This window comes from Heliconius melpomene, chromosome 12 (assembly GCF_056956725.1).
Source record: "Heliconius melpomene rosina isolate 202511_hmr_F chromosome 12, ASM5695672v1, whole genome shotgun sequence".
In the NCBI taxonomy this organism is placed as follows: Eukaryota; Metazoa; Arthropoda; class Insecta; order Lepidoptera; family Nymphalidae; genus Heliconius; species Heliconius melpomene.
In genome coordinates, this window is record NC_140400.1 from 6,172,499 (window position 1) to 6,191,077 (window position 18,579).

Below are 18,579 nucleotides of genomic sequence, written 5' to 3' on the forward strand. Positions count from 1 at the left end.
CTGAGAAACGAGTTTGATTGTTTAGTCGGTTATTCATTTATATATGTTTTGTTATACTATGGTTTATATTAGAAATTCAAGTTGTTGTTCAATATGGATGACAGGTAGTTTGAAATATATAAATTTAAAATATTTTCTGCTACTAAATGATGATGATGATTGAGGCCAGTCCTGGCGCAGAGGCACAAGCTTGTGACTGTAAGCGCGACAGGTTATGGGTTTGTTTCCCACTCGAGCAAATTAAATATCTTATTTTAAATTTTTATTTCTTTATTCTGGTGTTGAGACAATGCATAGAAATCATCCAGATATCGGTGGAAAATGGGCAGCGGAGTGTCTTTACTCTGGGCTCCCTCTGACTCTATCCTGCTACATGTGGGATACAGCGTAAACCTGGAAAAAAATATGATGATGAATATCTAATTAGAGACGAATATTCAAATGGTTTTTCGTCGCATTGTTATGTACTTGTTTTTCATCAATCTCTTTATACATTCCGTGTAGGTTTCCTCATGCTTTTTAAGTAACATTCATAGGCATGATACTGAAGGAATGTTACTCTTCTATATAGGAAAAAACATAAAGCTGAAAATAGTACGTTACAAATATCTAAAGAACCAAACTTTAATAACATACAAAATACGACAAACGACTTCATATGTTACTAGCTGGCTCTCCGTTAACCCGTCGCTCAGAGCAACCCTCGTCCGACCTTTCAACCTTTTCCACAAATTGACTATATTACTATAACGCACGTGCCATGTTTTTTGGGATCTTAATATAGGATGTGATGAATTAATTAATTAATGAATTCTAAGAAAAGTCAGTATAGTTTTTTTTAACATTACGTATGCCTAAACCTAGTGTTAAGACATTTTGTTCCTCACTCTCCGCCTGATATTATTAAATAATGTTCGATGAAATAAAAATAATTAATTACCCCGAGTAGGAAATCAACCCACAGTCACGTTTATAGTCGGACGCGGTTACATTGTGCCTCCTTTGTTTAACAAACCTAGGTTTAATCCCTAGTATACATATAATAAAATCAGACAAATTTTCTACAAAGAAACATTAAAATATCCAGGATTGAAATCAGTTTTAGAGCTAAATAAATTTACATTTGGAATTGAGCCTACGTAAAATTCTAATTTAATTATTAAAAAAATTAAATGATTCCATTAGCAACATCAGAAAGCTGAAAACTTTATACATTTTCATCAACATTAATTATTTTTCTTATATACTAGTACTTTATGATCATCGATTTCAATTTACGTTAAGTTTACGTTTTATTTTTTTAATTGTCGACTGTTAACGTAACGGTTGTTGGTTCGTTCGTTCTATTTCGACGTTCGTTCGTTCTAATCGGGAAAAAGATTTTTTTTTTTATTTTTCCGCAACGTTCCGCACCGGTAACAAGACAAAGCTCAGCGTAGAGTTCTGCAATTAATATGCAATGTCTCAAAAGTTGACCTGTAATAGGCGAAAGCTCCCGATATAGAAAAAGAAACATGTTAATTAAGTGAGGAATTGGCCTCTACCAGCTGGTACGTACTGCCACTTTGTCTTGTTAGCAGGATTGGGAAACTAAAATAATTCCGAGTAATAGACTTCTTCGAATGTCTTATTTAATAGCCAACCGTCACTATTACAGCTTTTTTGCTATAATTACCACTACAGTACGATGGATTAAAGTAAACATTGATGCCCTAAAAATTTTGTTTGGAGAATATTCTTTCATAGGTTTTATTATTTTAAATTCTTCACTTTATTTCGATACTAAAACGATGTTAGGTCAGCAAACTTGTTTATTTTCAAGTTTCGGCCACGTTGCTCGGTTCTTTTACAAGCAACAATAAAGTTTTAAGGTCGATGCGGGTCTTCAATTTTACACAGTATTTAGTTCAGTTTATATGAATTCTTTTTTCTGTGAGAACAGCAGTTGTATGATAGTATTAAATAAAATTTCTTTTTTAGTTTCACTCTGTACCAGAAGCGTATCCCATATGGAGATAAATGGTATTAGTTTAGAAAATAAAAAAAGAAAAATTGAAAATTATGAAAAGCGCCAACCGCGAGAGGAATTATTGTTTTCTACAATCGGACGTTCATCCTTTCCACAACACTTGCCACACGATTGAATTTTAATGAAATTAATGGTTTACCAGTTTTTTTTACTGGCATTATGCTTCTTTACAATATAAAATGGTTAAACTTAATTTTTTTCTTATTTTTATGTGTAGAACTATAGTATATTTTACGTAACAATGTACCTTTTGACCGTATCTGTCAGTCCGCTAAGACCGTCCCGTCACTAGATAAACGCGGGTTGAATACGAATTATTAACCCCGGACTAAATTTTACTGAATATATGTATATTAAATGAATATCGGATTTGACAGAATTATCCATTATTTTTGTAGATATTTCAAAGCAATTTTATATTAATAATTAGTTTAAACCGTTCACCCTTTCTTCTCAGCTATTTAGGGGAATATTAGGGTAGGAAGAAAAACTCTAGTGTTAAGTTCCCCACGCTGTCTAATTTTCAAGATTTTTGTTAGATGCAGCAGAACTTTATCTATCTATTTTGTTACCAAAGCGGAAAAATTAAAATAATCAGTTCTCCCGAATCGAATCTAAAACCATCGCATTAACAGTCAAACGCTATGCCACTACGAACTCTGTAAATGTAAATATAATGTCACACTAATAGTGCCGTAAGCTTCAAAAATATGTACGACATGATATACCTATATACGTTCAAATAGGTATATATCTCGAACTTCGTGTTTCACCAATCCATGCGCTAAATAATCAAAAGCCCCAAGAGACAGTTGATTGTTGTTAGTTCCCTCTTGTGGTATCTTAATGGAAATCACTGTCTCTACTAAATATATATTGAAATTATCACTATATTTATCTAGTTATTTTTATATATATTTTAGTATATAAAATATTTAAGACTATGTTCGTATAATTTCCGGGTCCGGACCACGGATCATGTAGGCCCCATAAACATAATATACAAGCTAAATCGATATATTTATATTTAACAAAAGGCGAATGCCTTTTTAAACCTTTTGTTTAGTTTTACTGACGGCGTTGAGTTCCGCCAGTCAACGCACAATGTCTTCATGAGAACGGAGTGTCTAAATACTAGGTTTCTAGGTACCATAATACGTGCGATAATAATACATAATACAGCTTAAAGCTAAAAACACTAAAAAACCTCTTAGTGACCATCGTAGCGCATCATAGAGTTTGACTGTACACTCGATTGTGTGTTCGATTTCCATGCCCAGGAATAAACTATTTTCATTAAGAACGCCGAAGAAGTTGAGAGATCCGTCATTCAAAATGTAATATCTCAAAAATTAATCAGAAGGTAGTGACCGGAGTGTCTTAACACTAAACTTTCCTCTACCAATCTTACTTTACGAAAGAAGCTTGAAGCTGGAAAGCTCTTCATATAAAAACGTATAAATAATTCTAAGTTAAAAGAAACGCAACTAGTTCTATTTAGAAAGAAGCCTTTAGAAATCTTTCGCTCACAAAATAAAGGAAAATGGGGCAAAATAAGAGCGTTAAACTCAGGTTTAAGTGTGCTTCATACGAGTCGGCGATTATAACAAAGGAATGGTTAACCTTGGAAATGCAAGCCTCCAGATAAGGTAATTTTACTCTTAATAATTACAAAGTTTTAACCTACTTTCAGAGAGATTATGAAGTCTGTCCAGTTTATTTAAAGCATTTCTCTTGTTAACTGATGAGAATTTAGTGTTAATTCAATGTTTTTCTTAAACTGATTTTAAATTTTTTAGCTTAAAGAAATGGTAACAGAGTTGGTTGAAGGAACCTGGGAACCTAGTGTTAAGATACTTCCGTTTCCCACTTTTCGCCGATTTTAGTAGCATTGTGTGTTGAATGACGGAACTCAACCCCGCGCTTTGCCTCATTACAAAAGCGAGGAAATGAAAATGTTAAATATTACATTTCTTGTTATTGTTATCTATTCCTAGCTCTGGTAACATAACAAAAAATTGGCATTAATTTCCGCCACTAAATGTCAATTTCTCTAAAACTGAGCGAAAAGTGGAGTACAGAATGTGTTACTACACTACTTTCCTTCTTCCTATCCTGCTATGCTGAATAGAAGGTATAACTCAATAAAAATGTATACCCTATTAGTGGTCTAGAACAAACAAAAGTAATCTATTATTTTCATTGTACTTGTAGTACCTAGTTATTTTTTATAGTATTAGCAGAAGAAACTTTCTGCAGTAATCATCCACTTCGTACTTGTAAAGTAGGCCAGTTAAATTGAGTGCATATGAAAGCCCAGCGGTACTGTAAGAACTTTATTTCAATGAGCTTTCTTGTATAATACACAATTAGTTTAGCAACACATATAATATGTGAGAAGTATAACACATTAATATATTTTTCTTATTCTTATGCTTTTTTTGCTTTTGTAATGGGTTGAATGATGAATTACCAAATTATATATATTTTTTTAATTCACGTTTCATCCAAGGTAGGTAGCCAAAGAGGATACCTCTTTCTCCTCGTCCACTGTCATCACCTATCCGTACATGCTTTTCGGGAAGTCCTCATGCTTTTTAGCTGACCTTTTTCTAGTATTATGGATACTGTGTTCTCGAAGATCAACCGAGGTGGGTGACCTCTCAACTTATTGTTTCTATCCAAATTTTACCGTAAACTTGTTTACATTTTCTAAAACATACTCATAATATTTAAATTTTAGAAATAAAACTTTCAATAAAAAATACTCCTCTTGCTTTCACTGTCGGTTAGCGAGATATCGTAAAACATAAATGAGTTTATGAGATATTTTTTTTTTCATCTGTCACCGTCGGGTTTTAATTAAAATTTGCCTCAACAAATTTAATCAAATTGGTCTCTGTTAGCTATTGTCTGTGCGGTTGAATTACGCAATAATTTTAATTTTATACCAAAAAAATGTGGTAGAGATGAATTACAATTTTCCCTTATTTTACTCCTTTATTCACGTTGTACCTATCCCGCATGTAGCAGGTTAAGTAGTGTTAATCTACTGTTAAGGTACTGCGTTCCATTTTTGCCAAAGTGGTTAGTATAGGTTCAATTTATACCTGGAGAAATAAATTATTTCATTTGCTGGTAATAAGACATAACGTGGCGTAGAGTTCCGCCACTCAACACGCTATAACTTAAAAACTAAATGTCTTAAGGTTCCCACTGCCTACCTTGCCATATACGAGCTACGCCAGATGGGCAAGGCATTAAGCTAAACTCTACTTAATGAGACAAATAAGAGAATTGCTCACGCTGTGCCCCACACACATCAGAGTAGGCAGAGGGAACCTTAAGACACTCCGTTCCCTAGTTTCCGCTAATTATTTCAAGGCGTTGTTGCTTGTTGAGTGGAGGAAGTCATAGCCAGACTTTTATCTAGGTGCCAGAGCGAAGAAATGAAAATATTAATAATTAATAATTGATTCCCTCGAGTGGGGATCGAACCTATAATAGTTGCGTTACAATTACACCCTTGTGCCATTGGGGCCTCTTTGTACCTTTTATTTACCGTTACGTTTCTAATTAAAAAGAAGAATATGTAAAGATGAAAAGAAATGAAAATTATGACTTTCAAAGGTGTTAGTTTATAACTCATTTACTTGTTTTAAAATTTAAACCTCATTTAATTACAAACTTTTAATTGAATGGCCGTGTTAGTCTGTCTGTTAGTGTATGTGAAATTTCACCAAGCAAACTCAATTTGACCCAGATCCTAATGTCCGATTGAACTGAAATTTAAATTACGAATTCAGTCCTGATGACATTTTATAATGAATATTATTGTTAATATAAAATGGCCGCCGCAACAAAATGGCGGATAATAAATTTTTGCACATCTCAATTAATGTGAGTATTAAATGAAATGTATTGATTTGACCTTATATATTTTTTTATATCATATAATTATTAAAAAAAATATTTTAAATAAAATCTTATTACTACATGTATTGATATTACTAGTATCTTATACTTAAAACTAAACATTTAAACCAACAAAGAACTATAGCGTGCGGCGTCTCATTACAATATTTCAAGCCATGCTGAACTAGGTCATTAAAACGCTATTCTTAGGGCATCTATGCATTAGTATCAAAACTATACAACAAAAGTTTAGAGGTTCAATTCCCACTCAGGGGAATGAACTGTTTACATTTCCTCGCCCTGGTAACAAGACAAAGTGTGGTTGAGAACTGCCACATAGCACGTGATATGTCGAAAATTGCGCGGAAACTTAGGGACAGAGTATCTTAACCCAAGTAGGGTTAAAATCTAACTCTCTGTTCACTGCAGGGTAAGTATACGCGGGATACAGTGGGCAGTTGTAAAAAAACTTAGCAGTAACATTATGGCCTGATGCGTCAAATTGCCACATTGAAGCTATTCTGAACTAGAGCATTAAAACGCTATTTTTAGGGCAATTATCCATTGCAGTACAACATAATGATTCAATAATGATAGATGATAATTATATGCATATAGCAAAGCAGACAGAGAACATAATATTGCCACATTCCTTTCCCCATACACTGCCTAATTTTAGATACTTCTATTAAAATTAGTATTATAAAATATTTTATTTATGTGAAAATACCTTTATTTTACATATAGGAGAAGTATAAATAAGACTGATTAGAATATTTTATAGCGGCGTCTGATATTATTATTTTGAACAACTTTACAGCTTTTCCAGTGTTATTGTTACCAGACATGCTCGAGCATAACCTAGTTTTAGAAATTCTTAGTATTTACCATATTGGATATCGTGGCGTTCTCAACCCTAGAATTATATATTTTTTTTAAAGTTTTTGTACATAATTGAAAAGCTAAACAAATTAATTTTTATAAATATATCTTAACTTAGCGTCTCTGCGTACTCTTTGGCCTCGTCCAATTTCATCAATCTCTAAGAAATTTAATTCTAATTATATCTTTTTCCAAATCGTAAAACATGCGTTGAATAGATAAGATATAAAGCACTTAACATTATCAATATTTGTTTGTTTCAGACCGAGAGTGTCCCGAGTTGGAGCAGCCTGAAATAGGGGAAGACTCGCTCACTGTTACGCTTACTGGAAGACTTTTTGGAGACAAGTAATTATTATTTTGTTATATCACTTACTTCTACTTGCGGCTTCGCCCGTATGGTCAAATGGTAACTCATTGGTATGACACATTCTAAGTGCGGGAGGTAATTTTGACCACAGGTACATTCAATGTGATGTAAAATAGACTATAGCCTTACTTGATGAATAGACCATCCAACCCAAAAAGTTTTTATCATTTTTAACTTTTTTAATTGATCTTCCATACTTTGGAAAATATATTTTTCCTTCCTCAAAGGAGAATCGAACCCACAACCATCTTAATTTACAGTTTTCATAAATATTTATTTTATTGTATTACAGAGCAGTATATTCCTGTCCTCATGGGTACCACGTTGTAGGTCTTCAGTCCAGAAGCTGTCAGGCTGATGGAAAGTGGGCAGGGCAGGCGCCAGCGTGCAAAAAGAATAGTAAGATTTCTTTGTATTGCCTACTATCTATGATTTTGCCTGATTATACCAATATATTAGGTATAATATGAACGTGATTAGTGCAGCAAAACCGCGAAATATATATTTATTTATTGATTGGTAGGATATGTTTGAACGCACTATAAAAATCCCATGGAAATGGCTAAAAAACTAACGGAAGAAAAAATATTCTAACAAAGCGAGAAAATAAAAATAATTAATTCCTCTGAGTGGATATCGAACCCGCAACCCTCGCATGTACGAGTATAATGAGACCCTAATCTTCTTTCAACATTCCATTTAATTCTATTATATTCAATTCTCATAATATATAATTTAATTTCTATACTTAGCTTCGTTAGTAAATTCAATACGTATTTTGTAATTCATCGAAATTGTGATTTTCATTAAGATACCTCGAGGGAAAACGGAGACAGCAATCAACTGTCTCTCGAGTAACTCGATTGTTTCGTGGTTTGATCGTAGCTTCACTTGGATTTCAAGTATTATTGTATTTCTATTTGTAGTATTTTCTTTGTGATATTTCATGAGACAGTAAGTGAAACTCCCTTCTTTTATTAAAAACATTTCAATACAGATGATAGTTAACTAAAATTGATTTGGAAATAAATTTCTTTAGAAATATCAATCCAGCGAAGATTCAGGGACAATTATTTTACAAAGACGTTGCTATTAAGCAGTATGTATACTTGATGAGCACTTTTACGTACCTCATCTACGGTGGTACGAGATTCAGGGGCAGACCTCGGAAGACTTTATTGAACGTAATATCGAGGATACTTAGCATGTATGAAAAGGTTGATGACAATTGACGAGACCAAAGAGATATGCAGTACCGTAGCGATTGGCGCACCGTCCTCACCGGGTACCCTGCTACGGATAAAACGTGAAGCTAAAATAGAGAGGAAAGTCTATTCACGGAAGCTCTCTCTAGGATTTTAAGAAAACAAAATAATGTGAATAAATAATATTTATGATATATCTCGTATTACGTATACGTTTTACGTTTTTTATCATATAATTTGAAAATCTATTATTTGTCTTATATCTATACCTCTATATTATAAAACTGTGGCGTTACTGAACGAACGCGCAGACGAAACTACTGAACTAAGAAAATTGAAACTATGAATTGATATATATATATATTGATAAGTTAATTAATATCATCAATATTGAAAATTGAACTAAGAAATTCTCAAAATTCCTACGGGAACGGATTCATTGTAGTAAACTATAAAATAATTAATCCAAATCTAACATCAGTATAAAATTTCCCCAGTATACTGTCTCCAGCCACCGACCATAGAGCACGCGCGTCACTCCGCCCTACCAGAGCAAGCCACCTTCGACTTGGATGCTACGATACAGTACAACTGCCACACCGGGTACGTGACCAACGGGTTCCCTCGAGCCAAGTGCCTGGCTATTGAAGGGCAGGCGTCTTGGTACGGACCGGACATTACTTGCGAACGTAAGTGATTTAATGTTTAAAATTTCTGCGTATGTTTGTATCTTGATTAAGATTGAATAACTTAATTTGCAGAAACTTGTTTAAAGCGATTGTGTCAAAAATATAATTGTAAATGAAGTAGCTATACCAACAAATAATATTTTTTTCTTTTCTTAGCTCGATCCTGCGGTGAACCAGGGGACGTCCCCCACGGCTGGGTGACAGCTGAATGCCACACCTACGCCTGTAGAGCGGTCGTGCAATGCGGGCAGGGCTTCGAGCTCGTCGGCAAACCAGACCGTTACTGCCAGGCCGAGGGTGTCTGGACACCTAAAGAACTACCCACCTGTGTCCGTAAGTACATACAATTAAATAATTATATCTTTTCAACGATTTTAATGATGAGTCTAATATTTTGGGAGATATGAATTTATAGTGACTCACATTTTGTTTACGTTTCTAGCCACACTTTACACTTCTCTTTAATAAAATAGGCTCATCAATGAAATCAATTTCTAATCTTATACAGCGTTTGGCATTGCTTCGTGACAATGTAGTTGCCGATTTCAGTGTCGTTCATTTGGAATGTTGCATGGTTTTCGAATTCTCGTGGATTTTAATAATATAAATGTTCTCGGTGACTAGTTGGCATGGCGCTTGGTATTTCAATATTATCATGGCTATCATCAGCAATATCATTGTCATGACGCAATTGGTACGGATCTCCCACTTGGATTATATCCTCGATTTTAAATGTTTTTGTTTTTATACTAATTAGATTTGTCTGTTCAGCTTTAATAATTGGATTGTTTTTAATAAGTTTGCTGTTTATTGATTGTGTAATTAATGTTTTTCTGTTTTGCTTCTTTTTACCAAGAATTTTCTATTTATTTTTTTGTTTATTCAATTATAGGATTATTTATAAAAAATAACAAGTGGGACGTCCTAAGAAACTGAGTTATGATTAATAAATTTAAATTCGTTTTTTCTCCTTTCCTGCTGCTAAGAAGGAGAGAAGGGGACAGTTTGAATTAATTACGTAGTGTTGTTGACAACATAGAATTGTTATTCTATAATATTAGTGCAATCTTTCCAAAACAAACCAAAATTTTCATGGCCATGGTAACCAAATTATGACAAATACCTTACTGCCTTTAGCCTAAAGTTATTGCTAACTGTAGATGAGTTTATGATATATGTAGATGAGGCTTTGATGTTGAGATTGTAAGTTTCCTATCTCTTATATCTGTTACTTCTTGGAGTATCTCGAATTTACTGTGCTGTAGTAAATAAAGGTGAAGAAAATATTCTTGTTTTATTCCAACATCGCATGTCGCTTCCTTTTTGTGCATGTGTTTTATCAATTTTTAAATAATTTGTCAAATAATTTTGGAATAATACCGTTTTATAAAATTTTCTTTTGAGACAAATTGAAAAATATTATTAAGACTTACAGCTAAGAAGGATGGATGTATCATCTTAATGAAACATAATGGTAATGTTTCTAGATTTAACATTGAAGAAAATATCTATCTATTGGTATTCAGAAAAATATTAATATAGTTACAATTAGTTATACTGTTATATATTAAATCGAATCACACATCTGTCATCATTATCAATTTTTTCAAGGGCCAATGAAACATTACTTGAACTAAAAATAACAACTTATTAATTCAAATATAAAAACACTTCCGTTAATAAGTAACTGACAGACAAAGCACAGACGAAATTATTGGACCCATAAATTTGATATACTTGGTAGCTCAGGGAGTGTACATGAGCACTAAGAGAGATTTCTCGAAATACCGGGTACGAGAAAAACGAGATTTTCTCCTTTACGTCTTAAATTCCACATAAATAAAGTTGCAGCAGTGGGTGACGACTAATCTATCATTGTACTCGTATATCTAATATATAAAATGATTTTATCTATGAATATATCTAACATCATATTTAAAACTTCTATGAGATCATCCACTGGTACTTCTCATGGCAAAGGTATTTCATTCTTAAATAAATAATCTAAAAAATCTCAAGGTTCATTATGCAAGTTAATTAATTAGAATGAAATAAAACTATAATATATAATACATGTGTCGCCATTTAGTGGTGACGCAGGTGCAGTGTCCACCACCTGAAGCCCCGCGACACGGAAAAGCAGTATATACGTCTTGTGCATACAACTCCGTGGTATCTTATGAATGCAAATATGGATATCGCCTGGTGGGTGATGCAACGAGACGATGTGGCGCCGATAAGAAATGGTCAGGCACTCAACCTGTTTGTAAGGGTAAGGGTATTCACAATAAGTATATAAAGCCTTAAGATCCCAAAAGTAAACGATCTTTTTAACGACAGCTAATCCTTTGCAAACGTGCACCTGTAGCATGTATTCATTATGAAATTTATTATTATATTATTTCTTTAAGGCCTAATTATAAGGTCTGATTATAAACAAGACCGGGGTGAGTTCCACTTCCACCAAGTCCCACTGGAGGGAATGAATAATTTTTATTTCATTGTTCTGGTAACAAGACAAGCTGCAGCGCTGTATTCAACAGTCAAAATGCAGAGGTACCTACCCTGTAATATGCTAGATGCAGAGTGAGGCTAAAAAATGCATTATTTCAATTAATGTGGTAGACATCCTAGAATGTTCCATGTGTTAATCTGATTTTAATATCAGTAAGACTGAAGAAGAATAATAAAGGCTACAGAATGAATGGGAATAACTTGTTGCAACTGAGCAAATTGAGTTTTACTATGAACCAGAGGCTATCGTGGCGCTTTGGGACAGCATATGTCTGTGTGAGCCAGCTGTGGTTTCAATTCCCACTCTGAGAGAATTTCCCGCTGTAGTAGACAAAGCGCAGCGTTCAATTCCGGCACTCAACACGCAATGTCTCTAAAATTAGGCGGTGCATGGGGAACGGCATATCTTAACATTGCTATGTGGAAAAACTGCCTATGATTTATTAAGTTTGTAAAAACATTTTAGAGATTAACTGTGGACATCCGGGGCAACTATGGAACGGTTGGCTCGAAAATATTTCATCAGGCACTGGATTAGGAGCATCTATTATATTTAGATGTCAAGATGGAATGAAAATGGAGGGAAACGGGTCTGCAATATGTCAGAGTGATGGGACCTGGAGTCATCCTTTACCACAATGTTTAGGTAATCTACATTAATATAATAAAGATGGAAATTTGTTTGGTTTAACGTGAATTCTTCTTTTCTTATATAATCCATGTATTGAGGAATGCTATTGACTATATTACAAAAAGTTAATCGTTTTACTGTAATTGCTATCAGAGCAACATAGGTTGTCTATATCTGTAGTTAATGAGTGACTGATAGACAACCCAACCCGAACAACGCAGCTTAGAATTCTAAAATTTTGCAAGTCAAAGGTTCCTTAGGTAGTGTAAGAGAGCAGAGATTTTTCGAACTTTCTACGGAAACGGTACAAAATAAGATTTTAAGTTTTGTAGTTCAGGTGAACTAAGTTGCGGGCGGTAACTAGTGTGTTAAAATCTTGTTACTAATATGGATGAAAATCTATATAAAATAATTTAGTATTTATCGAAAAAAATATCTATGTAAAATAATAAGATTATCGTATAAGTAATTATCAGCTGCATAATTTGGGGACGTTAAATTCACTACATATAAAAAATGAATACCTATCTTCACTCGCAAAGCAGTACAAGCCACAACGAACATTAGATATATATATATAGGAAAGGGACAAGGGGCGGCAAAACCTGCCTATCCCAATTTGTTTGCTTACAAAAAATTAAAAAGCTAAAGTCAAGGCTCTTCTCCCCCTGAAAAAACCTTCTCTTTATGTTTTGTAAATAATATTTCTTATTTCGTATTCCAGCACCTTGCGTAGTTCCTCACGTATCACAGGGTAAAGTAGTTTTAATGGAAAACAGGACAGGAGAAAATGACACGCAGGAACATACACAAATAGTTGGGAGTTCCTCTATGGTACAGCATGGTAGGTTATAAACAAAGAATTAGTTTACAGTGAACCCTTTGAATAATTCAAATATTAATAAAATAATTATATATTTATATTTTAGGCGAGATGATTGTAGTTGAATGCGAAGAGAATTATGAATTTCCGTCCAATAACGTCGCTGTAACATGTAATAATGGAACGTGGACACAAATACCAAGGTGTCAACCAGCGAGGTCAGATAAAGATTCAAATATCGTGCGAACTATTATTAGAAAACAGCTTCATGCTGATTCCCGCATAGCAGGATAGGCAAAGGGAACCTAGTGCTAAAACATTTTGTCCACGCCGCCTATTTTTGAGATATGGCATGTTAAATGGCAGAAGTCAACATCATGTTTTGTCTAGCAGAACGAGGAAATGTATAAGATTTAAATATAGCCATTGCCCCAAGTCGGATAATACCCACAGCCGTCTCGTTTTTAATAGGATACTGCCCCACTAATAATTATAAAATTGATTATTATATCTTCTTATTTCACAGATGTAAAAAAATGCCAAAATTCCCTCGCAATGGCATGGTTATAGCACCGAAAACCGAACACGGTATGAAAGCACGTTTCCGATGCAAAGATGGATTCGAACTGAAAGGCAATCCAATTGTCGTATGTTCGTTTGGTGTTTGGAGTGGAGAAACTCCTAAATGTGATGAAGGTAATTTATATGTAATAGCGATACTAAAAGAAGTCTTACTACTAGCAAACGAAAATGTACTTGATAATGAAAACAGTATTTGTTCAATATTAGAATAATAATATCTTTACTAGATATTTATTATTGTTCCTTACTTCCCGCGACCTTTTAGAGGGCAATTAAATTTAAATATAATTATTTTTTCAAATGGGAATTAAACCTTAACAGTGAAATGCTGTCGCACTACGCTACGACGGCCTGAAGCCTATTATCAAAATCTAAATATTCTTTATTCAATTATGCCATAACAAGAACTTTTGTAGCCTAATAAAAGATGAAGAATCGTCAAGTTAACATATAAATGATCGTCAACATAGAAGTGTCAGTAGCATTAGTCCTATAGGAAAATATCAGAGTCCCGAGGACTTTGGATCTTTGGATCACTTTATCAGGCCACATAAGCTTAGGTCATCTAATTCTGCGTGGTAAACGCAATGGATTCGACTCAATTAAAACTAACAATCTGCTTATTTACATAAAAATTTAGTTTACAGTATGATCTACATTTATATTCATAATATTCAATATAAGCTTGTGAGTAATAATAAAATATATCCATTTTTTGTTACAGTTTTCTGTCCATTTCCTGGCTATATAGAAAATGGTAAAGTCCTACTTGTTGGCAACATGGGATTGTACGATTACCGTCCATATGTTAAAAAGGTATTAGCTAAATATTCATATATTATTAAAATTTAAATAAAGTGATAAGTCACTCTGTTCTCAGTTCCCGCCTATTTTTTATTTTTGAGATATTGCGCGTTGAGTGGCGTATCTTACGGTCGCTGTCGTCCCCCGAACCACTGTGGGGAATAAAATTAACTTATTCTCTCCAAAAGGAATCGAACCCACAGCAGTCGCGTTCACAGTCAGGCACGGTGGCGCTAAGCTATAACGGCCTTATTGAAAATCAATATTTAAAAGGAATTTGCATGTTTCCATAGTTATAATTTCTTATGTTTCAGGTAGTAAATAATAAACAAATTATGTATGAATGTGAGAAGGGTTACGTATTGTCCGAAGGCCCGCCAGGAGCGACATGCATTGGAGGTCACTGGAGCCCTAGAGAACTCCCGAAGTAATGAATATTTTTAATTTAATCATAAGAGTAAATTAAAAAAGCAATATTAAAAACGAAAAAAAATCTTTGTCACATTACAGATGCACACTCTACCAACATCCGCGTATAAGATGGAGTCGACGACGTAGATCAATCTCCGAAACTGAGTTGCGACACAAACGATCTACTTACTTACGTCAATATTATAATAAGATACGACGACAGTCAGATCCTTCCCAAGAGCAAATGGATGAATTATACGACAAATACAACCACGACAGCCAGAAGCCCACACTACGTCATGCAAATTTTAAACTAATGAAGAAATATGACGGAGAATTTGACGAAGATGATGATATTATTGGTTCAGATGTGCATGAAGGAGAAAATTTCCCTACAGCTGTATATACTGTGTATAATATACATGGAGAACCTATAGCGCATAAGTTTTATTCCTACCAACCAGTTTATGAACCCGAGGATGATGATTTAGTTCATCGTGTTGATTCGTCAGAATATGAAGATTCTGAAGAACTTGAAAATGACTCGCACATTACAATTTTAAAAGGTGGTATGTTTCCAGATCATGAACATGAAAATAATGAAATCTCAGATAATATAAATAAATTAAAACATCAATATTTCGAAAGATACGTTGATAAAAGAAGAAAAAGATTTTTAAGTAACAAAAGTGGCGAAAATCTTAAAAAAGACATCAACATTGAGTTAGCAGCCACTGAAAGTAGTTTACACTCAACTAAACAAACTATTGATACCACTAAATCTAGACACAAACGCAATGTACATATAGAAGAGTTTGACACATATCTGTCAACTATTAATTCGGTTGTTCAAGAACAAAAATTGGGCAGTGACGTTGATTCGGATCTACTAAAAGTAATTCCTTTGCCAGTTTCCACAAATACTACTCGGAAGGTAACAGAAGAGGAAATTGCTGTCATACCATTGCAATATAAAAACACAAACTCTACAGAAGTGGGAAGAACCGATAAACGAGAAAAAAGGACTAGTAGAAAAACAGACAGATTAAATCAAACTACAGCGTCTGTTCCCAAAACGTTAGATTTTTTATATTTAAATTATACATATTATTATATATATCTTACCATGTTGCGTTGAATAAAAGAATTTAATGTAACAGCCTCCAATTGTAAACAACTGTAAACAATGGTTATGGGTTCAATCCTCAATCGGGGGAATAATTTTATTAAAATTATTTTCATTCCTCCGCTTATATAGACACGGCACGGCGTTGAGTTTCACCACTCAACACGCTACATTTGAAAAATAGGTGTATAATAAAGCAAAGGAAAAGGTCGTAAACCAGTCGCAATAATATAATTAAACGTAATTGAACTGTATTATTTTTTAGAGGACGAGAGGGCAAAGGCGGCAGGAATAGACAGCAATCACAGACCAATGCTGACGATGAAAAAAATCAAAGCGTAGAAACAAAAGAAAGTAATGAAAATGGTAACAAAACAGAAAAAGGAAAAAAAGGAAGACCAAAGAGCCCTTGTGAAGCGATAGATAGTGAACCCTATGTAAATATTGAAATTGTCAAATATGGTCGGGACCCAAATAATACTTTTAGTTCTGGTAAGATATTAATCAAATGCACTAAATATCCACTTCATTAACAATAATTGAGGTCGTCAGTCGTGGCGCAAGGGTACAAGCGTGGGGCTGTAAACGCGACAGGTTGTGAGTTGGAAGAATTCTTACTCCAAGAAATGAAATATTTAATATTTTCATTTCCTCACTCTGGTAACGATACGAAGCGTGGCGTTCAGTTCCGCAACTCAACACGCAATGCCTCCAAAATTATGCGGAATATGGGGAACAGAAGTGACTTAATGGGAACGGAATATATTAACACTAGGTTCCCGGGTTCCCTCTGTCCACCTTGCTATGTGCGGTAAGGTAAAAAAAATACAACATTTGTCATTAGAATCTTATTGTTAATTTGGAAATACTGACTAAATGTTAACGCTTTATATTCCATATCCGATTTGACTTATTCATTTAAAAAACATATAATTCTTCATTGAAATAATATTTACAGGAACTATTGTGAGAGTCGCGTGTGGAAAAGGATATGTACTTAATTTAGACCAAAATGCAACAGCAAAATGTGTTCGGGGGAGATGGAAGCCAGATAAGCCTTTATGTGAAATTCGTGAGTAAACACCAGCACCATACAAAATATGGAATGAAATAACCTATTTTTTTATTATTTGCATGATGTACGTGTAAATATTCCTTCGGACTATCATACATAACTATATCTAGAATTCCTTGCGAATCAAATGTGCAGAAAAAATCATAAGAACTTAAGGCAAGAACTCACGAACTAACCAGAAATAGGTTTAGGGTTAACTTGCACGCTGCAGAAATAGGTGCAATAGGTTTAACAGCCAAATCTCTCATAGTTTACTTAACGATCTCAGCTCCTTTAGAAATACTATCAATTAATTTCTAGAACGTACTTCGAAGGAATGTCGGTAGAGGGAGGGCTCGGACTGTGGTGGCGAGCATAAATGCGCAATCAAAGGAGCCACTTAAGCCCACGCTTGGATCGCAAGCCAGGCACAGCTTTGTGCTCCTCAATAGAGTGATAAGTAGTTTATTCCTTTCTTACAGAGCCTTGTCATGTGCCGACCACAGAGTACGGAATATACACTATGTCACCTAATCCTCCAGGCAGTATGGTCTCTGGACTCAGTCAAAGTGATGAAAAAGAGTTGAATGAGACAGATCCTGTTCCAAATGGACAAGTTGTCCATTTTTCTTGTGAATATGGGTAAAATTACATTTTTTCTGCCAATTTTATTTTGTGACATGAAAACTAAAATGAAATTTTCTATTTTTTTTATTCTTACATAGATATAATGTACAAGGACCGGCAAATCTTCGCTGCTGGCTTGGAGAATGGGCTGTTACTAGTATGCCAGAATGTGTAGCAGGTATATTAGCACTTAATAAGTAATTTTATATAATTCTGTTTTCATAGATAGTTATTTGTATACTTTTAAAGTCAAATGCACTAAATCATTATGAGAACATTATTACATATATGTACCATTTAAAAACACCACTTACCTGAAATTTCTAATATTACTACTAGACAATTTACAATAAAAAATATATTGTACTTAGCAATTAACAATTTAAATCTCAATTATTGGCAAAACTAATATTCTTCCAAATTTAACCCATCAGCCCCTTGTGAGCTCCCAATCCTGCATGGTGCCACATACGAAGCGGGTTACAGGGCAGGTTTGACGGTAGCGCATGCATCGTCCGTGAACATAGCATGTGATCCTGGACGGTCACCACCCGCCACCTTAAACTGCCATTTGGGAAGATTACAACCTACTGTACTTGATTTTTGTAGACCCCTAGGTTGGTATGATATGCATGACCCTTTCCTATTTGTTAGTAGATTCATTTGCATATAACAGTTACTTAAATCCAAAAGAGACCAATATACAACCTTTATTTAATATTATAAAAATAAAATATTTCTTTGGTTTAATGCACGCGTCTCAGTAACTATTGATTCGAATTGAATAATTGTTTTTGTGCATAGCCCAGTTATCGACGAAAGCTTGCGCTGTATCATTAACATTAATCGTTTTGATGTGGACCACCTCTGCTCAGAACTATCTCCTATACTTCACTTAGAATATGCCATGTATCAAA

The 18,579-nt window shown here is 34.2% G+C and overlaps 1 protein-coding gene across 3 annotated transcripts in view; it reads left to right on the top strand.

Moving 5' to 3' along the window:
• Hasp (Hig-anchoring scaffold protein) overlaps window positions 1–18,579 on the top strand; it is a 79,513-nt gene that overhangs the window by 47,595 nt on the left and 13,339 nt on the right. For 2 of the 3 annotated variants that reach the window (XM_085194775.1, XM_085194777.1), the window contains exons 4-20: window positions 7,090–7,174; window positions 7,489–7,595; window positions 8,899–9,090; window positions 9,247–9,423; window positions 11,180–11,362; window positions 12,071–12,250; window positions 12,960–13,079; window positions 13,165–13,276; window positions 13,585–13,754; window positions 14,365–14,456; window positions 14,759–14,871; window positions 14,955–15,932; window positions 16,247–16,473; window positions 16,940–17,053; window positions 17,518–17,677; window positions 17,761–17,840; window positions 18,097–18,279. In XM_085194775.1, the coding sequence (XP_085050901.1) occupies window positions 7,090–7,174; window positions 7,489–7,595; window positions 8,899–9,090; window positions 9,247–9,423; window positions 11,180–11,362; window positions 12,071–12,250; window positions 12,960–13,079; window positions 13,165–13,276; window positions 13,585–13,754; window positions 14,365–14,456; window positions 14,759–14,871; window positions 14,955–15,932; window positions 16,247–16,473; window positions 16,940–17,053; window positions 17,518–17,677; window positions 17,761–17,840; window positions 18,097–18,279 (3,273 nt within the window). The remainder of the gene's footprint in view (window positions 1–7,089; window positions 7,175–7,488; window positions 7,596–8,898; window positions 9,091–9,246; window positions 9,424–11,179; window positions 11,363–12,070; window positions 12,251–12,959; window positions 13,080–13,164; window positions 13,277–13,584; window positions 13,755–14,364; window positions 14,457–14,758; window positions 14,872–14,954; window positions 15,933–16,246; window positions 16,474–16,939; window positions 17,054–17,517; window positions 17,678–17,760; window positions 17,841–18,096; window positions 18,280–18,579) is intronic. The other variant, XM_085194776.1, reaches the window with a different exon arrangement.